At 43.2% G+C, this 21,436-nt stretch overlaps 2 protein-coding genes across 8 annotated transcripts in view; both read right to left on the bottom strand.

Moving 5' to 3' along the window:
- Window positions 1-2,116, bottom strand: part of COPG2 (COPI coat complex subunit gamma 2) — a 164,698-nt gene extending 162,582 nt beyond the window's left edge. The window contains exons 1-3 of one of the 3 annotated variants that reach the window (XM_519383.9): window positions 1,964-2,116; window positions 816-868; window positions 183-263 (exon numbers count right to left, since the gene is read on the bottom strand). In XM_519383.9, coding sequence (XP_519383.3) covers window positions 183-263; window positions 816-868; window positions 1,964-2,000 — 171 coding nt within the window. In that variant the 5' untranslated portion in view covers window positions 2,001-2,116. Of the gene's footprint in view, window positions 1-182; window positions 264-815; window positions 869-1,615; window positions 1,781-1,963 lie in introns of those variants that run through there. The other 2 variants (XM_024358044.3, XM_054687707.2) reach the window with 2 other exon arrangements.
- A 142-nt stretch (window positions 2,117-2,258) lies between these two features.
- TSGA13 (testis specific 13) lies at window positions 2,259-20,811 on the bottom strand. 5 transcript variants are annotated; one of them, XM_016945359.3, is made up of 10 exons: window positions 20,219-20,811; window positions 19,836-19,935; window positions 19,654-19,700; window positions 18,580-18,752; window positions 16,975-17,053; window positions 14,336-14,407; window positions 12,485-12,697; window positions 6,047-6,189; window positions 4,993-5,120; window positions 2,259-2,515 (listed from the first exon to the last, which is right to left on the bottom strand). In XM_016945359.3, exons 4-10 carry the CDS (start codon window positions 18,600-18,602, stop codon window positions 2,346-2,348), a joined length of 828 nt encoding a protein of 275 aa, XP_016800848.1. In that variant the 5' UTR covers window positions 18,603-18,752; window positions 19,654-19,700; window positions 19,836-19,935; window positions 20,219-20,811; the 3' UTR covers window positions 2,259-2,345. The 5 variants fall into 5 exon arrangements, with proteins under 5 accessions (XP_016800848.1, XP_054511165.1, XP_016800847.1 ...); XM_054655190.2 differs by lacking the exon at window positions 20,219-20,811 and adding an exon at window positions 17,435-17,505 and having other exon boundaries at window positions 19,836-19,917; XM_016945358.3 differs by lacking the exon at window positions 19,654-19,700.
- Window positions 20,812-21,436: the final 625 nt, after the last annotated feature.

Here is a 21,436-nt window from a genome sequence, read left to right on the forward strand (position 1 = left end):
ACCTGTATATGTCATAGTCCTCGTACTCAAGTTTTACATATTATTTTGTTAACCAAACGTTGTATATGTTAAAATTAAGTGAATTTAAAATAAATAAATATACTTTCCAGAAAGTATTTCACTGAATCTTCAGTATTTCTATTCCAGGACACACTTATCTGAGGAAAATAAAAATAATATACCTGGTTCAGTAAGTAAAGAATCTTTGTAAGAATATGCAAACATCTTCTTGGATTGATTGGAGTTTCATTGAATATACGAGCCTATGAAAAAACATAAAAAACATTGCTACTTTTCTACCTTTTCTATCACAGATTATAGCAAATCAACTTTAATACAGACTATTTTTAATCACGGTATCCAAAGAACATTGTCTATAGTTCTCAATTAACTAAGGTATCTGATAAATTATTACACGTGGCCTTGATTTTCCATCCTATACTTTCTCATTCCCTTAGGTTGACTACTTCAACTTTATGGGCTATACCAGTTAAATAAGGATCACAATACTTATCTATATCATACTAATACAATGAGATTAATACAGATAACTGATTTCAATAACCTTGCACTAAACACCTGTTCTTACATTTAAAATTCCCAACCTGTGACAGTCTTCATGTCTTTGCATTTCTATAAGCTCCAAATTCTCCCGTGACAAGTAACCCCTCTTTCTTTTCCCTTAAATCTATATTCCCTAAACTCTGTTACGTTTCTTGTTTTGGATGTCGTGATCACAGTAGCCCAGGGATTCTCTGCCCACCACTCTAAAACAGAATAGAAAAGAAAGGGCACAAGATACTTCCCAGTCATACCTCCTGTAAAACAGCACTCTTCTCCAGATGCTGGAAAGGATTGGAGCCACTACCTATTTATAAAACAACAAAAAAAATGTCCTGAATAGCTGTTCTACACAAACTTATATACTTTCCAGAGAAGGGTACTGAATGCTTGGGAAGTGAACACTTGGATGGCACAGTGATAATCATGGCTAATACGCATACGAACTGAATGAAATCATTTTGATCCCGGCTCTGTCACTGCCATACTCGAAGAGCTGAGACTTCTCTTTTGCAGCAACCCTCTCCAAAATGAGTGTCTTCTTTCCCTGCCCTCTTTTTCCATGAATGTTAAAAATGTGTCATTTCCACAACAACGAAGATTAATGAGATTGTAGTAGGGTGCTTTTGATTTCCTTAGGTAAGCAGTATTTTATGTGTTTCTAACACTTAAGGAGAGGCAGAAACGAAGTTTCCCAGAGAATCATGCAGGCGTAAAGGTGCAAGAGGCCATGGAGGTTGACTAACCCAACCCCCTCTCACACTGTGGGAGATGCTACCAAACACTGCGAATTTTTTTCTTTTTGAGGATGCTTGGCATCTTCCCCATTTGCTCTGGACCAAAGACGGGCATCAAGACGCAGGTCACTTCTGGACACCTGAGCATTCAACGAGCTGTGTCCCACGGGACAGTCTTGCCCCCGGGGACCCGGACAGAGCCGGTGCCCCCAGGAAAACGATCAGGTACCAGGCACCTGAACGTTCCTCCACACACACCCTGTGCCGTCGACCCCAGCCCCGGGAACAGGGTGCTCCCACTCGGGGTCCGACCCTACCAGCACCCCTGGACGCGGAGACGCGCGCACGCCCTCGGCCCCCGCCGGAGGCCCACGCGCAGGGGAGGAGGCGGCTCGGAGGGGCTGCGCCGCAAGAAGGGCGGGAACGGGGCGCGCGCGGGCGCCGGGGCGGGAGCGCGCGGCCCGAAGGGAGGCTCCGGCGCCCGGGGGAGGGGCTACGGGCAGGCCCCGGGCAGCCGCGAGGGGAGGGGAGGGGCCGGCTCCAGCTCCGGCCCCCTGGCACGGCGGCGCCCACGCCCCCAGCCCCGCCAGCCTGAAAGCAGGTGGCGGCGGGAGGGGAAGGGGCGTCCCGCGGCTGAGGGTGGGCCTCGGAAGCCCCGCGCGTACCAGACTCCTCGTCCTTCTTGTCGAATTTTTTAATCATCTTGGACGACTTCCCAGCGCCCAGACCCACCGCAACCGTCCCAGGCGCCGCAGCCGGCGAGCGGAAGAGGCTGCAGGAAGGCCGGCCCCGCGCTCTCACGCCGGTTGGGCCGCCGCGCCGTCACTCGGGGCCAAGGCCCGCCCTCCCCGGCCGCCCTCGGCCCCCGGGACGCAGCCACGCCCCCTCCTCCTCTCGCGGCCCGCCGGAGACTTCGGCTCGACCTTCCCGGCTTGCGACCCGGGAGCCCACGCCCGCAGCAGCAGGAATGTGGTTTTATTTGGGTGGCGACTTCTGCGGACCCCTCAGTCTCAGGAGAGCGAGGCGGGAGGACTGAGGGGTCTGTGTTCACCCGATGACCGTGGCCTTTTTGATAATCCACTGCGGGGCCCTCCCGTTGCGGAAGGCGCTCTCCCCGGGCGCGGTTCTGGTGGGCATGTCTTCCAAGAGCGATGCGAGTGTCAGTGGTTCCCGAATCACTTTGGAAATCGGCCTTTCACTCGCTGACTTCATGGAAGCTACGACAAAGCACAGGCACCCTGGTGAATGTGGCTTTTCAGAAGTACTCGAAGGATGCTTAATGTGAGACGTAAAGGAGACCCACTTGGAGGGACCAGAGGCTGGTCTTTAGAGGGTAGATTTTGGACCGTGTAATACCATTCCCAACCTATTTTATAATTTTTGGATTCCTTCATTTCATCAAAACCCAGTGGAAAACTCATTGCCAGTTTAGAGTCTTCCTTGTTCAAGCCTATTTCTTTCAATGATTCCATCTGAAACCATATTGACACTTAAGAAACTCCCTAAATTAACGTGCATTCATTCCTAACTCATGTTCCTCTTTTTCTCAGAGTGTATGCTGGCTTTCTGTTCTCTTGTCTAAGAGTGTGGCTGAGAAACTTTGTCTGCCTTTGGCTTCACTGGCATAACTTGTTTAGAAATGTAAATTGGGTCTATACTCAACAGGATCGTGCCCCTGCAAAATTAGAGAAATTCTAACCTAGATTACATTCTACATCCTAGAGAAATTCTTTCCCTGAAATACAGATTTAAGATGAACTGTTGATATCCTACATATGGTATCATTTAAGATTTAACTCCGACTTGACTAAATGTACTATTAACTACTATGTTTGCTTTATATGGCTTGTAAAGGTCAAGTCATACTTTGTAGGTGGAGTTTTCCTTGAAGGAAATAGAAGTCTGCACTCATTTATTCTGGGGGTGAAAATAAACAGGCTTTGGGGAAGGAAACATCCTCTTCCTCTTCCTTGGCCCAAGGGTATTGGGAACCTAGGCAGAGACAGTGTAGATAATAGGCCCAGAGGTTCTCAAGGTGAGTAATGCCCCGGAGACCTGCTGAGAAGTAGAAGGACCTGAGTTCAGATTTGGGGCTGACCCTAAGACTAACCCCTTGTAAAGCAAGATCAATCATTCTCTGCTGTTCTTCAGCTTTTCTGTATATCTATGAAGTTTTGTTTAATACCACAGGTTGTTTTTAGCTGTGCAGTATTTACGGAGTTAAGAGCATCAGTAGGTGGAAATGGGATGGGGTGTGGTGGCAAATAGGTATAGCAGGAGCAGAGAAGCCTGAAGAAGCCACTTAAGGGATGTTATAATATGACCCCAGGCCTCCGGTATCAGGACTATTTGGACTGAGGATGGCTGGCAGACGGGTTGAGCAATCACTGCAATGGCTTTGTGGGACAGGCAAGGATACCTTAGGGAGTCTCAGGAATTGTTTGAGGAGAGAAACCCAGTAGGAGAAATGGACCTTATCTTAAAACCATGAGCTGGTGAAGTCTGAGGACTCACCAATTATATATATCTAATACACAAATATGTACTCAGTGCCCTGAAATTCTTCATTGGGTCCAAACTGCCTACTGGATAAAACCCAAACCTTTATTTAAATAATATTTAAGGCATTGTGGTATTTTTGATTTTTTGTTATTGTTGTTTGTTTGTTTTTCAGACAGGGTCTCACTCTGTTACCCAGGCTGGAGTGCAATGGCATAATCACAGCTAACTACAACCTTGAACTCCTAGGTTCAAGCAATCCTCCTTCCTCAAGCCCCCCAAGTAGCTCAGACTACAGGTGCATGCCGCCACACCCTGTTAAATTTTTTTAAATTATTTTTTGTAGAGACAGGATCTCACTATGTTGCCCAGGCTAGTGTCAAGCCCCTGGCCTCCAGCAGTCCTCCTGCCCCAGCCTCCCAAACTGCTAGGATTACGAACACGCCCAGTCTGTCAAGGCCTTTTATGATCTGTTTCATCTCTTTCACATATTGAAAGTGATATTGTTGGTGCTTGGTAAGTGTCAAACACTTAGTAGGAACCCTTGAAATACTGTTAAATAAATGATAATATGTGAGGAGGATTCTCATTGTACCCTCTGCCATACAACCTTATTCCAAGCCCCTTCTACCCCATTCCCTACCCCAATCCCAGAGACTTTTGTACCTCTAAGACACACAGACTTATCCTTTGGCCCTTTTAGAGCAGTTTTTTCTTCAAAGTATAATATGCATACCACTGGGTGGTTCTAGGTGGTACATAGATAAACATTTTAAAATTTCATTATTATTAATTTGATTTAAGTGTTTCAGAAAAGCATATAATTTGTACATCAAAACCATGATATCAATGATATAGTATTAATTAGGACAAGATTTTTTTTAAATCCTTTTAAAAAATGCTAAGTAAATTAACAGCAAGTAATACATCAATATGGCAAAAACTATTAAAGTGCTGGGTGATATAGCTTAGTAAACACTGCTAGAGCTTTCTTGAAATTTGAGGATTTAAACAGGGTCCAGAGCTTTGCACCTTTTGAGCCTCTATTTGTTGTTAACTTCCATGCTATAGGGAAAAATAGTCTCCAGGACTACCATGAGAGAAGCCAGTTTGCCACATCTATAATCCTCATGGATTGTATCTCCAGCCCAAATCTCAGTCCAGTAAGCCTTTGCTTTGAAAGAGAGGAGCTTACCATCTTTCCTCATATCTCTCTCATGGACTGGAGCAAAGGTGAGCTGAGGGTACATTTTCTTCTGTGTCCTCAAAGCGTAGACTTTTGAATACTTCCCTTCGCTCTTGAAATCATTGTCAGTGGAAAACCTTAACAAAGAAAGTTCTTTGTTTAGTAGATCCTAGGGCAGGGGGATTCATGGAACCATTCACTTTATTTTATTTTATTTTATTTTATGTATTTATTTTGAGACACAAGTCTTGTTCTGTCACCCAAGCTGGAGTGCAGTGGCATGATCTTGGTTCACTGCAACCTCTGCCTCCCAGGTTCAAGCGATTCTCCTGCCTCAGCCTCCCAAGTAGCTGGGATTACAGGCACTTGCCACCACACCTGGCTAATTTTTGTATTTTTAGTAGAGACGGTTTTCACCATGTTGGCCAGGCTGGTCTCGAACTCCTGAGCTCAAGTGATCTGCCCACCTTGGCCTCCTGAAGTGCTGGGATTACAGGCATGAGACACCGCGCCCAGCCCCACCATTCACTTTAAAGTTGGCTACGTTCTCAGAGAAGACAAGACAATGATAGGAGCCTGTTGATTGGTGCCAAGTAGGAATATTGTTCCGTGACAAGGGATGCTTCTGAACTTAACACTGTAAACCTTTGGAGGAACTCCAGAATCTCTTCTGTCCTCTCTAAACTACACATAGGCTGCTCTTGTAAGTAGTTTCACATAAAACCTCTTTTGTCTAATGTGTTCTCATAGCACGTGGTTCCTGTGATATAGCGCCTAACTTGTACTGAGGGTACTTTTTTTTTTTTTCCTGTTTCTTCAAAGCACAGACCTTGGAATATTTCCCCTCAATCTTGAAACCATTGCCAGTGCAAAACCTTAGTTTTGCATGACTGTTTCTCTTTGATTCATGTGTCAATGAGGTTAGGGTCATGTAGGGAAAGTCGTGTCTTACTATCTTTGTACGACCAAAGAGTATGTCATTAAATTGTATGGCAAAGAACCAGAAACGTGAATAGGGAAAAGATAGGAAAGAAAGCAAGTACAAGAAGAAGCAAGATTTCACCTAAACCATTGTTCTCGCTTGGATGTGGGATCATCCGACAGTATCAAAGGGAAGATTGGTTTCAGCTTAGATCTTAACTTTTTTTTCTGAGGCATGCGGGGCAGCCAGAGGTTCTCAGTGGGTTTGTGCTGGTGATGACTTTCCTGTAGGGAAACGAGGGAAGAAGAGTGAGGGAGTAAGCTGAGTCCCTTGGGATTTTAAGTTTGGACCAAGTTCCTGGACTAAGTTCCAATTCCCCTACAATCATGCAACAAAACCTGTCAGAGGGGGAAGTGGGAACTCAGAAACCAGAATCAGAGGAAGCCGTTCCCTGGGAGGGAAAACACTCTTTTCATTGCCAGATTACTTGTCCAAAACCTGTTCAGTTTCCTAAGTAATTGATTAAATTTGCCTACTGGCCCTTGGAAGTGAATGGCAGGGAAAGTTACCCAGTTTGGGGAAGGATTCAACCAGTGAAGTCCTTGGGGAAGTAAGTATTTGGCAATAAATTGGGAAATAGATCCATGGGACTTTACCTTCCTTTCTTGGAGATGGCTGCCTCATCCACATTCCATTCTCCTTAATGAGAAGGCCATGGAATGGGATGTTGTGAAGTAATAATTATACCATTACTAAAGGTCATAGAATCAAAGTCTTTCAGAAAGAATCTGAAGTCATCCAGTCTGTTTGTCTGACCCTCCTAGCCCCTCCATAATCTCACTATCAAGTGCTCAATCTTTCTTTACCTAAAAAAAAAAAGATTTCACCTTTGATCAGCCAATAGATATCTCCCTGTAACTTTTACCCTATAGTCCAGAAGGAACAAATCTAGTCCTTCTTCCATAGAGTCCTTAAACATTTTGAAGGAATTCATCACATTCCTCCTAAGCTCTGTCTCTTCCAGGCTAAACATTGCCAATGTCTTGAACTTTTTTTCATATGACATGGCGTTGGGTTCCTTTTTCTTTTTTTAATCTCATTTGAGAAAGCTACAGTTCATATTCTAACTAATGTGCGGCAATCTGAAATGAAAACAATATGCCAGGTGTAGTAACTGCATGGCATATCCCCTGGCCCCATGGAAGTGTCTATTCAAAAGTCAACCAGGCACGGTGGCTCATGCCTGTAATCCCAGCACTTTGGGAGGCCAAAGTGATGGATCATTTGAGGTCAGGAGTTCGAGACCAGCCTGACCAACATGGTGAAACCCCGTCTCTACTAAAAATACAAAAAAAATTAGCTGGGCGTGGTGGCGCGTGCCTATATTCCCAGCTACTTGGGAGGCTGAGGCAGGAGAATCGCTTGAACCCGGGAGTCAGAGGTTGCAGTGAGCCAAGATCACACCACTGCATTCCAGCTTGGGCAACAGAGTGAGACTCCATCTCAGTAAAACAACAACAACAACAAAAAGTCATCAATTCTGAGAGCCTTCTTCTTTTCTTCTTTTTTTTCTTTTTTTCTTTTTTTTTTTTTTTTTTTTTTTTTGAGATAGAGTCTCACTCTGTCTCCCAGACCTGGAGTGCTATGGTGTGATCTCGGATCACTGCAACCTCTGCCTCCTGGGTTCTAGTGGGTCTCCTGCCTCAGCCTCCCGAGTAGCTAGGATTACAGATGTGTGTCACCACGCCCAGCTAATTTTTGTATTTTTAGTAGAAACGGGGTTTCACCATGTTGGCCAGACTGGTCTCGAACTCCTGACCTCGTGATCCACCCGCCTTGGCCTCCCAAAGCTCTGGGATTACAGGCATGAGCCACTGTGCCCAGCAGAGCCTTCTTAACTACACTATCTAACATTGCCACTCACATCCATCACATTCCATCTCCTTATCCTGCTTTGTCATGGCATTTATCACATTACATTATCTGTGTGATCATTTGTTTATGGTCTAAGTCACTAGAATTAAGCTTCATTAGAGCAAAGACTGGGTCTTAGTCATTAATATATCTCTAGCACCCGTAATAGTGCCTGGCACATAGTAGATGTTCAATAAATATTTGTTGAATGAATAAATGACCAAACTAATTAATTAACATATTGAGCTTTTGCTATCAGAATCTTAAAGACTTTTTGTCTTTAATACTTGCTGCTTCTGAACCATGTCTTTTCAATTCTGAACTTATTCTCTTTAAGCTCTTGTATTAGGATGGTGCAAAAGTAATTGCAGTTTTGCAATTATAATGGCAAAAACTGCACTTACTTTTGCGTCAACCTAATAATTTTAAGGGAAAGAAATCCATTTGAGTTATCTTAAATAATAGGTTTTTTACTGTAAGAGCACATGTGCCTAATAACTAAGATATAGATAACTATCCAGCCATAAGAAAAGCAAAACCCTAGGAGAGCTGGACCTCATATCAGAAAAACAGTAACTGAAAAGTTATTTGGAATCCAAGACAGCACTAGTGAAGGACCACTGTCTTAATGCAAACATATCACTCACATGTTTCTCCTACTTTCTTCCTATCTGCTTCCTTCTTCTCCCTTTACCTTGTTCACTCCTCACCTTTACTCCATAAATATGTGTGTGTATATATATATATGTATATATATATGGGTTTTTTTCTACCTATAGCTTCTGCTTATTTACTTCTACTTCCTACTTCCCTATAACTTCAGCCTTCCCATACTCTACTTCATGGCCTCTTCACTACCTTTCTTCCTCATGGTTTGAGTCTTTTTTTTTGGGGGGGGTGGTGGGGAGGGGATGGAATCTCACTCTGTTGCCTGGGCTGGACTGCAGTGGCACAGTCTCCACTCACTGCAACCTCCACCTCCCAAGTTCAAGCAATTCTCCTGTGTTAGCCTCCAGAATAGCTAGGACTACAGGCATGTGCCACCACGCCTGGCTAATTTTTTGTATTTTTAGTAGAGACAGGGTTTCACCACGTTAGCCAAGATGGTCTCAATCTCCTGACCTCGTGATCTGCCTGCCTCGGCCTCCCAAAGTGCTGGGCTTACAGGCGTGAGCCACCGCGCCAGGCCGGTTTGAGTCTTCTAGCCTTACTCTATGTGTCCTTTTAGCTTTCATTCCTACTGCTTCAATCTTTTCATTTCTCAATTCAGAGACCTGGAAACAAGAATCTGATTAGCTCGGGGATTCTGGGTGTTGGTAGGTTGGCTGGTTTTTGTTTTGATTTGTTTTTTGTTTGTTTTGGTTTTAGGGTACCAATCCACATCACAGGTCACTACCCAGCCTATGAATTTTGCTTTGTTGGGTCTGATATCCTCCTCTGGTCTCAACTAGGAGTGGGGACACGGTCCTGTTGTACAAAATAGAACTTCTGAGGATATTCCCTTACTCAGGAGACTGTGGTAGGGTCAGTTTCACTTAGAAGGGGCTGTTAGTATGACAATCACTGTAATAGATATATCTAGTACATTCCATAACTTGCCTACTGGAACTCACAGTCTTTTTGGATGCATGCCTGGGCATAACAAAGAATGCTTTTCTTGTATATGATTCTAGGTTTACAAAAGATTATCACATTTGTCCAGCAAGGGAAGGAAAGGATGCTGCATGAATATTAAAGAGGCATTGTAGATATCACACGTTTCAGTCTTCTTGGGCTTGTTCCAGTCCGATAGCCCCATAAAATTACCATGGTGCCAGTCTTTGAGCCTTAACTCTATCCATTAGTACAATTTAACTGGTACCACAATTTGCTCATCAACATGATTAGATTCTGCACCTGAACTGGAGGGTTCACAAAGTGTGCAGGCTGTTGGAAGAAAGCTCTTCCCGCACCCAGTTTACATGATAGCTTTGTATTTCCTTCTGCGCATTAAGCAGGGCAATCCTGGCCTGGCATTTATCCCTTTCTCAATGTATGGTCCACCCACTGCCATGAGAAACTACCAGTGAGCTTACCTTCAAAGGGCACAAATTCTGAGACCCAAGAGACCACATGCGGTAAATTCATTAACTCCTTTGTTAGTACGTGCCATTGGATATTAGCATTTTATCTTCCACTTGAAGGAGAATCTCTCACTGTCGTCCATCTAGCAACTATGGAAACACTAACTCCAAATTCAACACATTTTATTATAAGGGTCTCACTTGGGTAATCCCATGCCCAGCATAAAATTTCTACTAGAATCCTTTGTTTGCACTTTCACTTAACTCATTTATTTAATTTGTTCTTGTTAGATTAGACCTGCTCTTGAGGCTATCATGACCTTTTATAGATTTTGATTCTTTTTTTTTTTTTTTGAGACTGAGTCTCCCTCTGTCGCCCAGGCTGGAGTGCAGTGGCGCGATCTCGGCTCACTGCGAGCTCCGCCTCCCACGTTCACTCCGTTTTCCTGCCTCAGCCTCCGGAGTAGCTGGGACTACAGGCGCCCGCTACCACGCCCAGCTAATTTTTTGTATTTTTAGTAGAGACGGGGTTTCACCGGGTTAGCCAGGATGGTCTCAATCTCCTGACCTCGTGATCCACCTGCCTCGGCCTCCCAAAGTGCTGGGATTACAGGCGTGAGCCACTGCTCCCGGCCAGATTTTGATTCTTAAATATCTCATAATTAAATTTTCTCTACTTCCTCCGCTAATGATTTAGTTCAGGTCTTCAGTATCTCTCACCTTGACTATTTTAGTAACATTATAACTCATCTTTCTGGGTTTTGTCTCTTCCACAACTACTAATGCACCTTTCTTCAACCTCCAAAACAGTCTTCCTAAAATGCAAATTTGATTACATCCTTTTGTCTCCTGCCATTTACTCTATTTGCTTTTTCTTTTTTTTTTTTTTTTGAGATAGAGTCTCGCCCTGTCGCCCATGCTGGAATGCAGTAGCGCTATCTTGGCTCACTGCAACCTCCACCTCCCAGGTTCAAGCGATTCTCCTCCCTCAGCCTCCTGAGTTGCTGGGACTACAGGCATGCAGCACCACGCATGGCTAATTTTTGTATTTTTAGGAGAGATGGGGTTTCACCATGTTGGCCAAGCTGGTGTCAAACTCCTTATCTCAAGTGATCTGCCCGCCTCAGCCTCCCAAAGTGCTGGGATTACAGGCGTGAGCCACCGCGCCTGGCCCTGCCATTTACTCTCTTACATCTTCCTGAATGCACCTCATTTTCCCATGTCTTCATGCTTTTGCTCTTTCCTCTGATTTGATATTTTCCTGTTCTTTTGTCATGGGTCACTTCCCTACTCACTCCCTTTTTCCCAACAGAAATACTGTATTCTACATTACTTCTGTATTTTGTATATTTTTCTATTACTTTAACATACCTCATTTATTGATCTTTCTCCTATTAGATTCCAAGTTCCTTTAAGACAGAAACTGTCCTGTAATCATCTTTATATTCTGGTTTTTAGCTTACTGTATCCTCAGCAATTGCTTGTTGAATGGAATTTGAATTTCTTTAGTCTATAAAGGAGTTTCAAAGATTTGGCTACTGTGTAGGCCGGGTGCGATGGCTCACGCCTGTAATCCCAGCACTTTGGGAGGCCAAGGCGGGTGGATCACAAGGTCAGAAGATCAAAACCATCCTGGCTAACACGGTGAAACCCCGTCTCTACTAAAAAATACAAAAAATTAGCTGGGCGTGGTGGTGGGCACCTGTAGTCCTAGCTGCTCGGGAGGCTGAGGCAGGAGAATGGCGTGAACCCGGGAGGCGGAGCTTGCAGTGAGCCGAGATCGCGCCACTGCACTCCAGCCTGAGCGACAGAACGAGACTCCGTCTCAAAAAAAAAAAAAAAGTTTGGCTACTGTGATGGCAAATTCCGTCTTCTGAAACTGGAAAGTAATGTGTACTAAAGCATCATTCTTTACTCCTTTCCCATTTAGATATTCATCCCTGTTTTTATTCCTCATTTCCTGACTCATCTTTTACTACTTTATTCTCAACTAGAAAGTCAGTGGCTAGTCTACCCTTTGTTACTTACAAATTAAATATCTTTGGCCAAAGAAGAACACTTTCCAATGAAGACCCCATTTTCTCCCTGCAATGAAGTTTCAGCACCCAAGCTTATTGAATTCTGATTCCCAGGTTCTCCAGATGCTGTTATGTGAAGCATAGGATCAGGAATAAGAAGGAAGAGATAGACCAAGTGCAGTGGCTCACACCTATAATCCCTGCACTTTGGAAGGCCGAGGCTGGAGAATCACTTGAGGCCATGAGTTCAAGACTAGCCTGGGCAACATAGTGAGACCCCCGTCTCTACCAAAATAATAAAAAAAGTTTAGTCGGGCATAGTGGTGCACACCTGTAGCCCCAGCTACTCAGGAGGCCGAGATGGGAAGATTGTTTGAGCCCAAGAGGTCGAGGCTGCAGTGAGCCATGATTGTGCCACTGCAGTCCGGCCTGGGTAACAGAGTGAGACCCTATCTCAAACAAACAAACAAAAAAATTAAGAGGTTTTCTGAGTACTATTCTCCATGTTAAGTTAACTTCCTTCTCAATGCTAACTCCTAATTCTTCAGGGTTCACATTTTGGGTGCCAGGAGACTTCTGCTTACCATGACCTTGAGCAGTAACTCCTTGGAAAAATATTTTGATGCACTCTCCTTGTCTTGCTGGGTGATTGAGCAGGGAGGTGGGTTGTTGGTCATAATCAGTAACGTCTTATCCTGGTCATACTGTGTTACTTTTAACATGAAGCTGGTGTTTTTCCTGTTTTGAGCCAGGAATTTCTGCAGGGCAGTGGCCTTCAAAGGCTTATAGTACTGGGCCTGAACAGACAGAAAGGTTTCCAGAGAGAAAAAGAGATTAGGCCAAGAGCAGGTTAACAAATCGGTTGGCTAATGCTTAGCCTCTGTGGGGTAAGAACAGAAGCTGGACAGACTTGCTGCAAAATCTGTAGGGTTTTTTGGTTTTGTTTTTGTTTTTTTTGAGACGGAGTCTCACTCTGGTGCCCAGGCTGGAGCCCAGTGGCATGATCATGACTCACTGCAACCTAGACCTCCCGGGCTCAAGTGATTCTCCCACCTTGGCCTCCTAAGTAGCTGGGATTACAGGCACATGCCACCCTGTCCAGCTGATTTTTGTGGGTTTTTCTGTTTTTGTTTTGTAGAGATGGAGTTTTGCCATGTTGCCCAGGCTGGTTTCAAACTCCTGGGCTCAAGCGATGCACCCGTCTCAGCCTCCCAAAGTATGGAGATTACAGAAGTGAGTTATCACACGCAGCCCTAAAATGTGTTTATCAGAAACTGTCTGAAGCTCTCAGTCCCTCTCTTCCCTTGGGGCATTCCCCTGGAAATACACTAAGGGGCTGGGGCAATGTGATGGAAAGGTTTCCATGGTAAAAGGAGTCAGGTAACTTAATTCTTCCAATATAATGGGACAAGCAGAGAAGTTTCTACATGGCTAAACCTAATTGGCCTTGTCTCTACAACTCTCTCTAAGGTACGGGGGAAAGCTACCAGGGACCAAATCTCGCTTAAGGAATTCTTCAGAAGTTGGCACAGCCAAGTGCAACACCTTCCCATATTTACATGCTTAAGGAATTCTTCAGAAGTTGGCACAGCCAAGTGCAACACCTTCCCATATTTACATCTTCCACGTAATGTTCCATATTTACATCAACATTTCTCAGGCACAACCACGTTGACATGCACTCACAAGCACAATGTTAAAAAAGGAAAAGCAGGCCAGGTGCGGTGGCTCACGCCTGTAATCCCAGCACTTTGGGAGGCCTAGGCAGGTGGATCACGAGGTCAGGAGATCGAGACCATCCTGGCTAACATGGTGAAACCCTGTCTCTACTAAATATACAAAAAATTAGCCAGGCGTAGTGGGGGGCGCCTATATTCCCAGCTACTCGGGAGGCTGAGGCAGGAGAATAGCATGAACCCAGGGGGCGGAGCTTGCAGTGAGCCGAGATCGCACCACTGCACTCCAGCCTGGGCAACAGAGCGAGACTCCATCTCAGAAAAAAAAAAAAAAAAAGTAAAAGCAGCCACAAAAGATAGCATGTCACTTAAGGTGTGGGTGAGGAAGGGACGGTCCCACTAAATTTGCCTTTCTCTCAATAGGAGAAAGGCAGAGGGTTGGGGGGAAGGAAGTGAAAGGGAGAAAATGGATTACAAATATATTTTTTTCCTGATCATAAATATGTTTCCTCAACTTAAAAAAAATCAGCTGTGGGGACCCACTTTCTTCCCAGTTCTCATCTCCCACTTTGCCACCCCAATCCTCAGCACTGCCTCTGGCATCATAACCTAGAGGCAGCTCTGCCTGCCTGTCCTAAGAGTACGCACAGTCACAGAAGCTGGGGACACTTGGAGGCATTAGGGACACTCACAGTGGGCATCTGCACCACTGCTGAAACTTCCCCTTAGAGATCTTGGGGGAATGCTTTTCCTACCTACCAAATTTGGATGGACTGTGTAATGCCGAAGGTTCTCTAGAACAAATTTTGATTGCCCAACTGCATCAGAAATCTAAAGAGGATAATCAAAGTTAGTGGTTTGAAGTTGCACCTATCCTAAACAGTATTCCATTCCTTACCTCACCTTAGTCTCACTGGAGAACTGGTCTCTAACTTACACTAAGTAAGTTAGAGAAGTACAGTGTGCTTCAGATTTTGTACTCTAGGTTTCTGGAACAAGGGCCCCAGCAAGGAGACCTGGATTCTAAGACCTCCTGACCGTGACACTTGTCAGTGGAAATGGGGCCAGCCTTATGAAATGTCAGGGAAAGCCGTTAGGAGGGGAAATAGACAAGGGCAGCATCAGTTCAGATTGCGACAAATCTTTCCAAGGAGTCACTTCTTTCTTATGCCTTTTCCATAGCTATAGGAGTGAAATGAAGTGAAAATCAACATGCAGGACAAATCTTTAAGGAGAAAAGCAAGTTTCAAAAGGGCGTTAACCTAAAAGTTGTGGGTGCAAGGGAGCCCTAGGGTCAACTCTGCCAATTGAGCTGGGAGCCGACCTACTCACAGAGAAAGGAAGAAGAGCAGTGCATGTTGCAATTTTGAACATCTCTGCAGTATGAGATCCTTCCAGAAATGTTGCAAAAAATAATTGAATTTTGGTAACACTTGTGTCTACCACTTTGCTTTTTTTTATTTTTATTTTTTTTTTGCTGGTGGGTAGTCCTGGATGTTAGTGGATTATTTGAATGTCATATCTGATAGTGGAGGAGCTGAGCCTTTTCCATTCCCTTTCTGCTGACCTAGTGTTCTTGCTTCTCCTCTTGCATAGCCCTGCCTAAGGATGAATCAAGGAGATAGGAACACAAGGAGATAAAAGCTCTGAATTATCTTCTTCTGGCTTGGCATAGTCAGAAATCGGAAAAAAAGAAGAGTGCATCATTATCCTGTGTTCAGATCAGCATTTCTTTTTTCTTTTCTTTTTTTCTTTTTTCTTTTAAATACAGGGTCTCACTGTGTCCCCCAGGCTGGAGGGCATTGGTACAATCATAGGTCCCTGTAACCTTGAACTCCTGGGCTCAAGTGATCTTCCCTCCTCAGCATCCCGAGTACCTGGGTCTACAGGCATGTGCCACCATGCCCAGCTATTATTATTATTTATTAATTTTTCTTTTTTTTGCTACTGAGTCTCACTCTGTTGCCCAGGCTGGAGTGCAATGGCATGATCTTGGCTCACTGCAACCTCTGCCTCCCGGGTTCAAGCAATTCTCCTGCCTCAGCCTCCTGAGTAGCTGGGATTACAGGCTCCCACCACCGCGCCCGGCTAATTTTTGTATTTTTAGTAGAGATGGGGTTTCGCCGTATTGGCCAGGCTGGTTTTGAACTCCTGACCTCCAGTGATCCGCCCACCTTGGCCTCCCAAAGTGCTGGGATTACAGGCGTGAGCTACCATGCCTGGCCTATTTTTTATTTTTTGTAGAGATGAGGGTCTCACTGTGTTGACTAACTCTTGGGCTCAAGTGATCCTCCTACCTTGGCCTCCCAAAGTGCTGGGATTACAGGTATGAGCCACCACGCCCAGCCTGGCTCAGCATTTCTAAAGATTGCTATACCTCCCCCATCAGGAGGCAGTATGGTAAGGTGGGTGCCTTACCCACCTTACAGAGGAAAGGGAACGTGCACTGAAAAGTTAATAAAGCAAGAGGGCTAATGGAGAAGAGGGAAGCAGTCAGAATGGGACAGAACTATGAGTTAAGAGGAGGCCCTGCTATGCTCCAGGAAGAAAAGGCCAGAAGTTGGCAATTCTTGGCAGTTGGAGAAGGAGCGGGAAGAAGCATAGCAAAGCCGCTCCACAAATTCCTTTAGAGAGGGTGGGATGAACTATGAGATGGTGGGATGGATCCAAAGACTCAATCATTTAATTTTTACCACCTTATGGAAAACTAAAGTTCATTTGTTGAAAACAGAAATATGAAAAACCTGCTTCACAACTATGAAATGTATGACATATTTCGAATCATAGAAGTTAGGAAAAACTTATTTGGGAGAAAGGTATGAAGACCTTTTCTCTTACAGGTTTTTTAAAAAAAATAATTTTAGGGGGAAATTCCCTGGTGAAAATGTTTTTACTCCTGAAGTTTTTTGAAGTATTGCATATCTGTTCCAAATTAGTCTCTAGCAGTTGACTAAACCCACAAGATTGTCCAAATTGCAATGTGTTTTTAGTTGTGTTATGTTGAATTTCACTATCTGTGGCTGATTAAATAAAAGTTGGCCTGGAAAATTCACTTGAATGTGGTAAACATGGGAAAACAACCAAGATACCCAGTGGAGTTTTGCTACAAGAGGTAGTTGTGAAGTCTGCGTAAGTTAGGGTTTGACACGCTCTTACTCCCTAAGATAGGTTTCTGCTTCCTGGGTTTTATGTCCTGATTTGTTGCTGATGTGTCCTGTTCCTTCTTTTTCTGTGCTCTATTTCTCTTCAGTGACATTTGACAAGTTAACCTTGTTTTCCATATACATTTTTACTCCTTTTTGCTTTTCAATAGGGAAGTTTGTGATATCCAGCTTATTAAGTACACTAAGCAGCTCCAAAGAAAAATTAAACATTGAACACTTACTAACACTCCTTACCTCTTTGCTATTGACAACCATTCCTTTCTCACGTTTAGCTGAGCTATTTTCTGAAGTCTTTGATTTGCCATTTTGAAACCTGAAAAAGAGGCAGAACATCCGGTTGCACTTTCTGGCTCAGAGGCCTGGACTTCTGCATATTGTCAGTCTCCCTCAACAAAGTTTGGAAGCCTAACTCAGACAAGTCCAATTTAGGTGATCACATCAGTAATTGACTAAGTAGCAAAAAAATCAGACTCATTATCCAGCCTGCACGCTAGGGAAAAGCAAGACTTCAGTTTGGAGAGTTAAACAAGTGGGACCTTTGGATGACTCAGTGACATCCATTGAGTTGGTTTCTTCTAAAATAAGGATTTTAGACCATTCACAGAAGTGCTCTAACGACTGCTTAAGGAAATTATTTTGGGAAGTTAGATCCTCACAAAACCCTTAAAAACCACCTACTATTTTGAATACTTACCTGCCTATTCTTCTTCCACATGGAAATTGCCCTGTTTTTGCCAGTGATTGGCCAATGATTAGCCAATGAATCTGTGAGAAGGAATATAGTTAATAGAACCTCGCAACTAAGTTTCCAATTCTTGTTGACCTTGCTTGGATTACTGGCTCTCATGTCTTCCTAACCACATCTCTGAAGACTTCTCTTCTTAGAACTAGGGTAGTAAAAATAATCAACAATGGCAAATATTTCTGTACTCTACTCTTTTACCCTCACCCTAATACCAATTCTCTTTGCAGAAAATAGGGTGAAGCAGCTTCTATTCTTTGCTATTCTTTTTAAACCCATTTGCTGCCAGAACATAATGTAAAATGCTCCTCAGTAAGATTTGGTTAATGATTAAGATAAATGGCCTGCTTCTTCCTTGGAGATAGTTCCATTGGGGGGTTAAATTAGCTCAAAGTAAGAAGAATTATGCAACTATCTCAACTAGACCTCTCTCCTTTAAAAATGAGGATAGCAGAATAAGGACCAAAATAAAAGTAGAAATAGCCACGCTATGTCGTTTGTAGGTCAACTGGCTATAGCGTGCTACAAATAATCCCCAAATCCATGATTCAATCCCATTCAAGCATAGCTACCTTCCATCTGTTGCTGGCCACCAGTTGCACCATTAACTCAGGTCAGAGGTCTTAAAAACGGTCCCAACAGAGTAGGTGACCCATGATGGAGAGACCAAAATTCATCCCAACTTAACATCTTAAAGTTTGTGCCCTTTCATTAAGTTATCTAATAATTAGTAATACAGTATAATATTTATTGTAGCACTTTTCAAAATGATTCTTTGATACCTAAAAGGAAGCACAGAATCCCGGATACTCTTCTTCAGGGCCAATTTAAGGCATAGAACTATATGAAAAGCGCTTCTTTAGCCCAACAGCATCCATCTGGAACAAGCTGGTGCTTTCTTTTTGACAAAAGCTCCTCTATTTGTTGCATGAAATACAGACCAAGATCCGGTTTTTGATCCAGGGACAATCAGTCAATTAAAATATGTTTAATGAGAGTCTACTCTGTGACCAGCACCATTCAACGTGCTGTGGGCTATGCAATAAGTTAATATAAAGTGGTGTTTATAACTTAGTTGGGCAAACAAGACTACATACTTGGTTTGTTTCTTTTGGCTCATTGCTGTTGACTGCTAGTTGGCCAACCCAAGGCAGGTATTCACCCAAGGCCAAATTCAGGTCTCTGAATAGTCCACGTTCTGCAGGGGTTCAATTCAATCCAAATATTCTTTCCTTAGCACACAGTGTGTACTCACGCCCCATTCTTGAGCCTGTATGGGAAACAAGAAAAGACTGATAGGTGCTATTGTAGATGTAGAAAATGCACAAGACATGATGATGCTTGCTCTTAGAAGTTAAGTTTATTTCACAAACGGGGGAGGTGGGAGGAAGCGATTATCCAATGTAAAACAATAGTGACAAATACATGCTAATATATTAGGTAAGTCACTTTATCTCTTGGGGTCTCAATTTCCTTATCTGCAAAATGGAAAGTATTAACTAAATGATTTAAAGGTGACATTCTAATTCCATGATAGTGATGAGATTTAACTATAAAAAGATCTGAAATAAAATTAATTCACATATGTCCGTAGAAGGCTAAAGGTGGAGAAGCAGCCATCTTTCAATTTTCTCCTCCTGTCAACAAAGCCATGCTCATTCATAGATTAGGCCTGAGAAGCTGGGAAAAGTGTGTGTATATATTGGGAATGGGAGGATTGCTGTACTTTTTGATATAGACAATTAGAAATGGAAGATACAAGCTGATAAGGTAGAACCAACCATTTAGAGAAAAGAAAGGTCAGTGAGCCTTGGGATGTTTCCTAAAGGTTGTGGAGCTTGAGCAGAACCTCGCAGGATAGTGTATGAAGTAGTCTAATTGGAAGATTATTTGTCGTTGTTAAGTAGGAAGAAATAAAAGCAGGTAGGTAGAATGGAGTCACATTATAGGGGCCTTGACAATTAAGTAGAACTTTGAAAAGACCTACATCAGCCCAAATTCCTATGAAGCCCACAGGTTTAGTGGAAAGCCCATAGACAAGGGTTTATGTCTAACTTGATTGTCTAGACAAACCCTAAAGATGATTTCTAGAGTTTATGACAAGACTGAGCTAAACCCTTAAAGTTCCCTTCTAGGGAAATAGAGTAATAAGTGTTTCACCCTTTTCTCACCTTTAATTTTTCTGGAATTGTAAGTCCAATTCATGTATATGGTGAAACTAAAATAAAAATGAGCTGTCAAATTGGGCAGTATAAGTCTTGGGTTGCTAGTCTGCAGGCCAGGCTGAAAAACAAATCACACAAACACTAAAACTACATTCAAAATAAGAATGTAAAAACCTGGTGTACACTACCTTTAAGAACATCAGGAAATCATAGTTTGGTGAAGAAGGCAAAGTCTTTGGCATGGGAACTTTCCATTTTGAAAATATCGTAATTATTCTTTTCTGGATTCTGGAGGAGACAGAGGGAATTTGTGATGAATAGGCAATCTAGAATGCTGAGGTGTTCTGTGTTGGAGACAGAGAATGAAAAGGCCAAAACTTAAAGGCATATTTAAACAAAATCTGCCAATCTCTTATTTTGCCAGCCTATGACTTCTCTACACACACACACACACACACACACACACACACACACACACACATCTTCACCATCTCTTAATCTACCTCTACCTAAGCCAATGTTTTCACTGCATTCTTCAAATACAGTGAGCATTTTTTCTTATTCCCCATACTTAAAATGCTGTCCCCAATCTCTTCAGCCATTTGAATCTTCTCCTTCTCCTTCTCTTTCTTCTGACGGAGACTCACACTGTCACAAGGCTGGAGTGCAGTGGCACAGTCTCAGTTCACTGCAACCTCTGTCTCCCTGGTTCAAGTGATTTTCCTGCCTCAGCCTCCAGAGTAGCTGGGACTACAGGCACCTGCCACCATGCCCAGCTAATTTTTGTATTTTTAGTAGAGACGGGGTTTCACCATGTTGGCCAGGATGGTCTCGATCTCTTGACCTTGTGATCCACCCACCTCAGCCTCCCAAAGTGCTGGGATTACAGGCGTGAGCCACCATGCCCAGCCCTGAATCTTCTTTCTTTATGTTACTACTCAGGTCATTCCTTTAAAGAGAAGATTTTCTAGATTAATGCAATCCCAAACTCTAGACTATAGTCACTGGGTTTTGTGCATGTCATTGTATAGTGTCTTGTAGTTCTGTTTTCACTTTTCTTATGTGCGGGTCTTGTCTGCCTAAGCTGTGAGTCCCTTAAAAGTGGAAATGTAAATTTTAAACATATTTGTGCCCCCCTCCCAGTGCTTTGTATCTTATGCATTCAAAACTAGTGTTTGCTTATTTCAATATATTTGCTGAACATTTATGACATATTAGACACTCTCCTAGGTGATGAGAACAAAGCATAAATCAGATGTAATTCTTGAGCTCCTTTAAGAGCTCACAGTTTAGCCAGGAAGAGAGACAAAGAAACGGTTGATTGCAACAAAGTAGAATGCCAAATTAGATCTAAATTTAGGGTACTATGGAAGCAATGAGGAAGGGGACTTAACCCATACTGAGAAGAGACTGGGAGAGATTTGGAACTACTGCCTAAACTGAGCTGGGGAAGATGAGTGTGAATTAACCAGGTGATGAGAGAACAGACATTTGAGAAAGAGGGAGAAGCAGAGGCAAAAACATGAGAATACCACAAAGCCTGGCTTATTTAGGGGAATTGAAAATACTGTAATTGCTGTATGCCAGGAACATAAGATTTAGGGGAAGGGTAGTGAGAGGTGAGACTAGAGAGGAAGACAGGATCCAAATCCTAAAATGAACTATTTCATAGGAAGTTTGTGGGTTATTCTGAGTAATGAAGAGCTAACAAGAGATTTTAAATGAGGTATAATCTCCTTATTGAACAATATATACTTTAGAAATACAAAAATAGTGGCATGTGAACTAT

The sequence above is a fragment of the Pan troglodytes genome, chromosome 6 (genome assembly GCF_028858775.2).
Source record: "Pan troglodytes isolate AG18354 chromosome 6, NHGRI_mPanTro3-v2.0_pri, whole genome shotgun sequence".
NCBI classification, from domain to species: Eukaryota; Metazoa; Chordata; class Mammalia; order Primates; family Hominidae; genus Pan; species Pan troglodytes.

Excerpts from the sequence above, each read along its gene's own strand:
- TSGA13 (XM_016945358.3), bottom strand. The coding sequence starts at position 18,602 with ATGAGCCAAAAGAAACAAACCAA. Across the intron at positions 14,408-16,974 it reads TGGTTGTCAATAGCAAAGAG|ATTTCTGATGCAGTTGGGCA; the intron begins GTAAGGAGTGTT and ends TATCCTCTTTAG. Across the intron at positions 12,698-14,335 it reads ACACAGTCCATCCAAATTTG|GCCCAGTACTATAAGCCTTT; the intron begins GTAGGTAGGAAA and ends CTGTCTGTTCAG.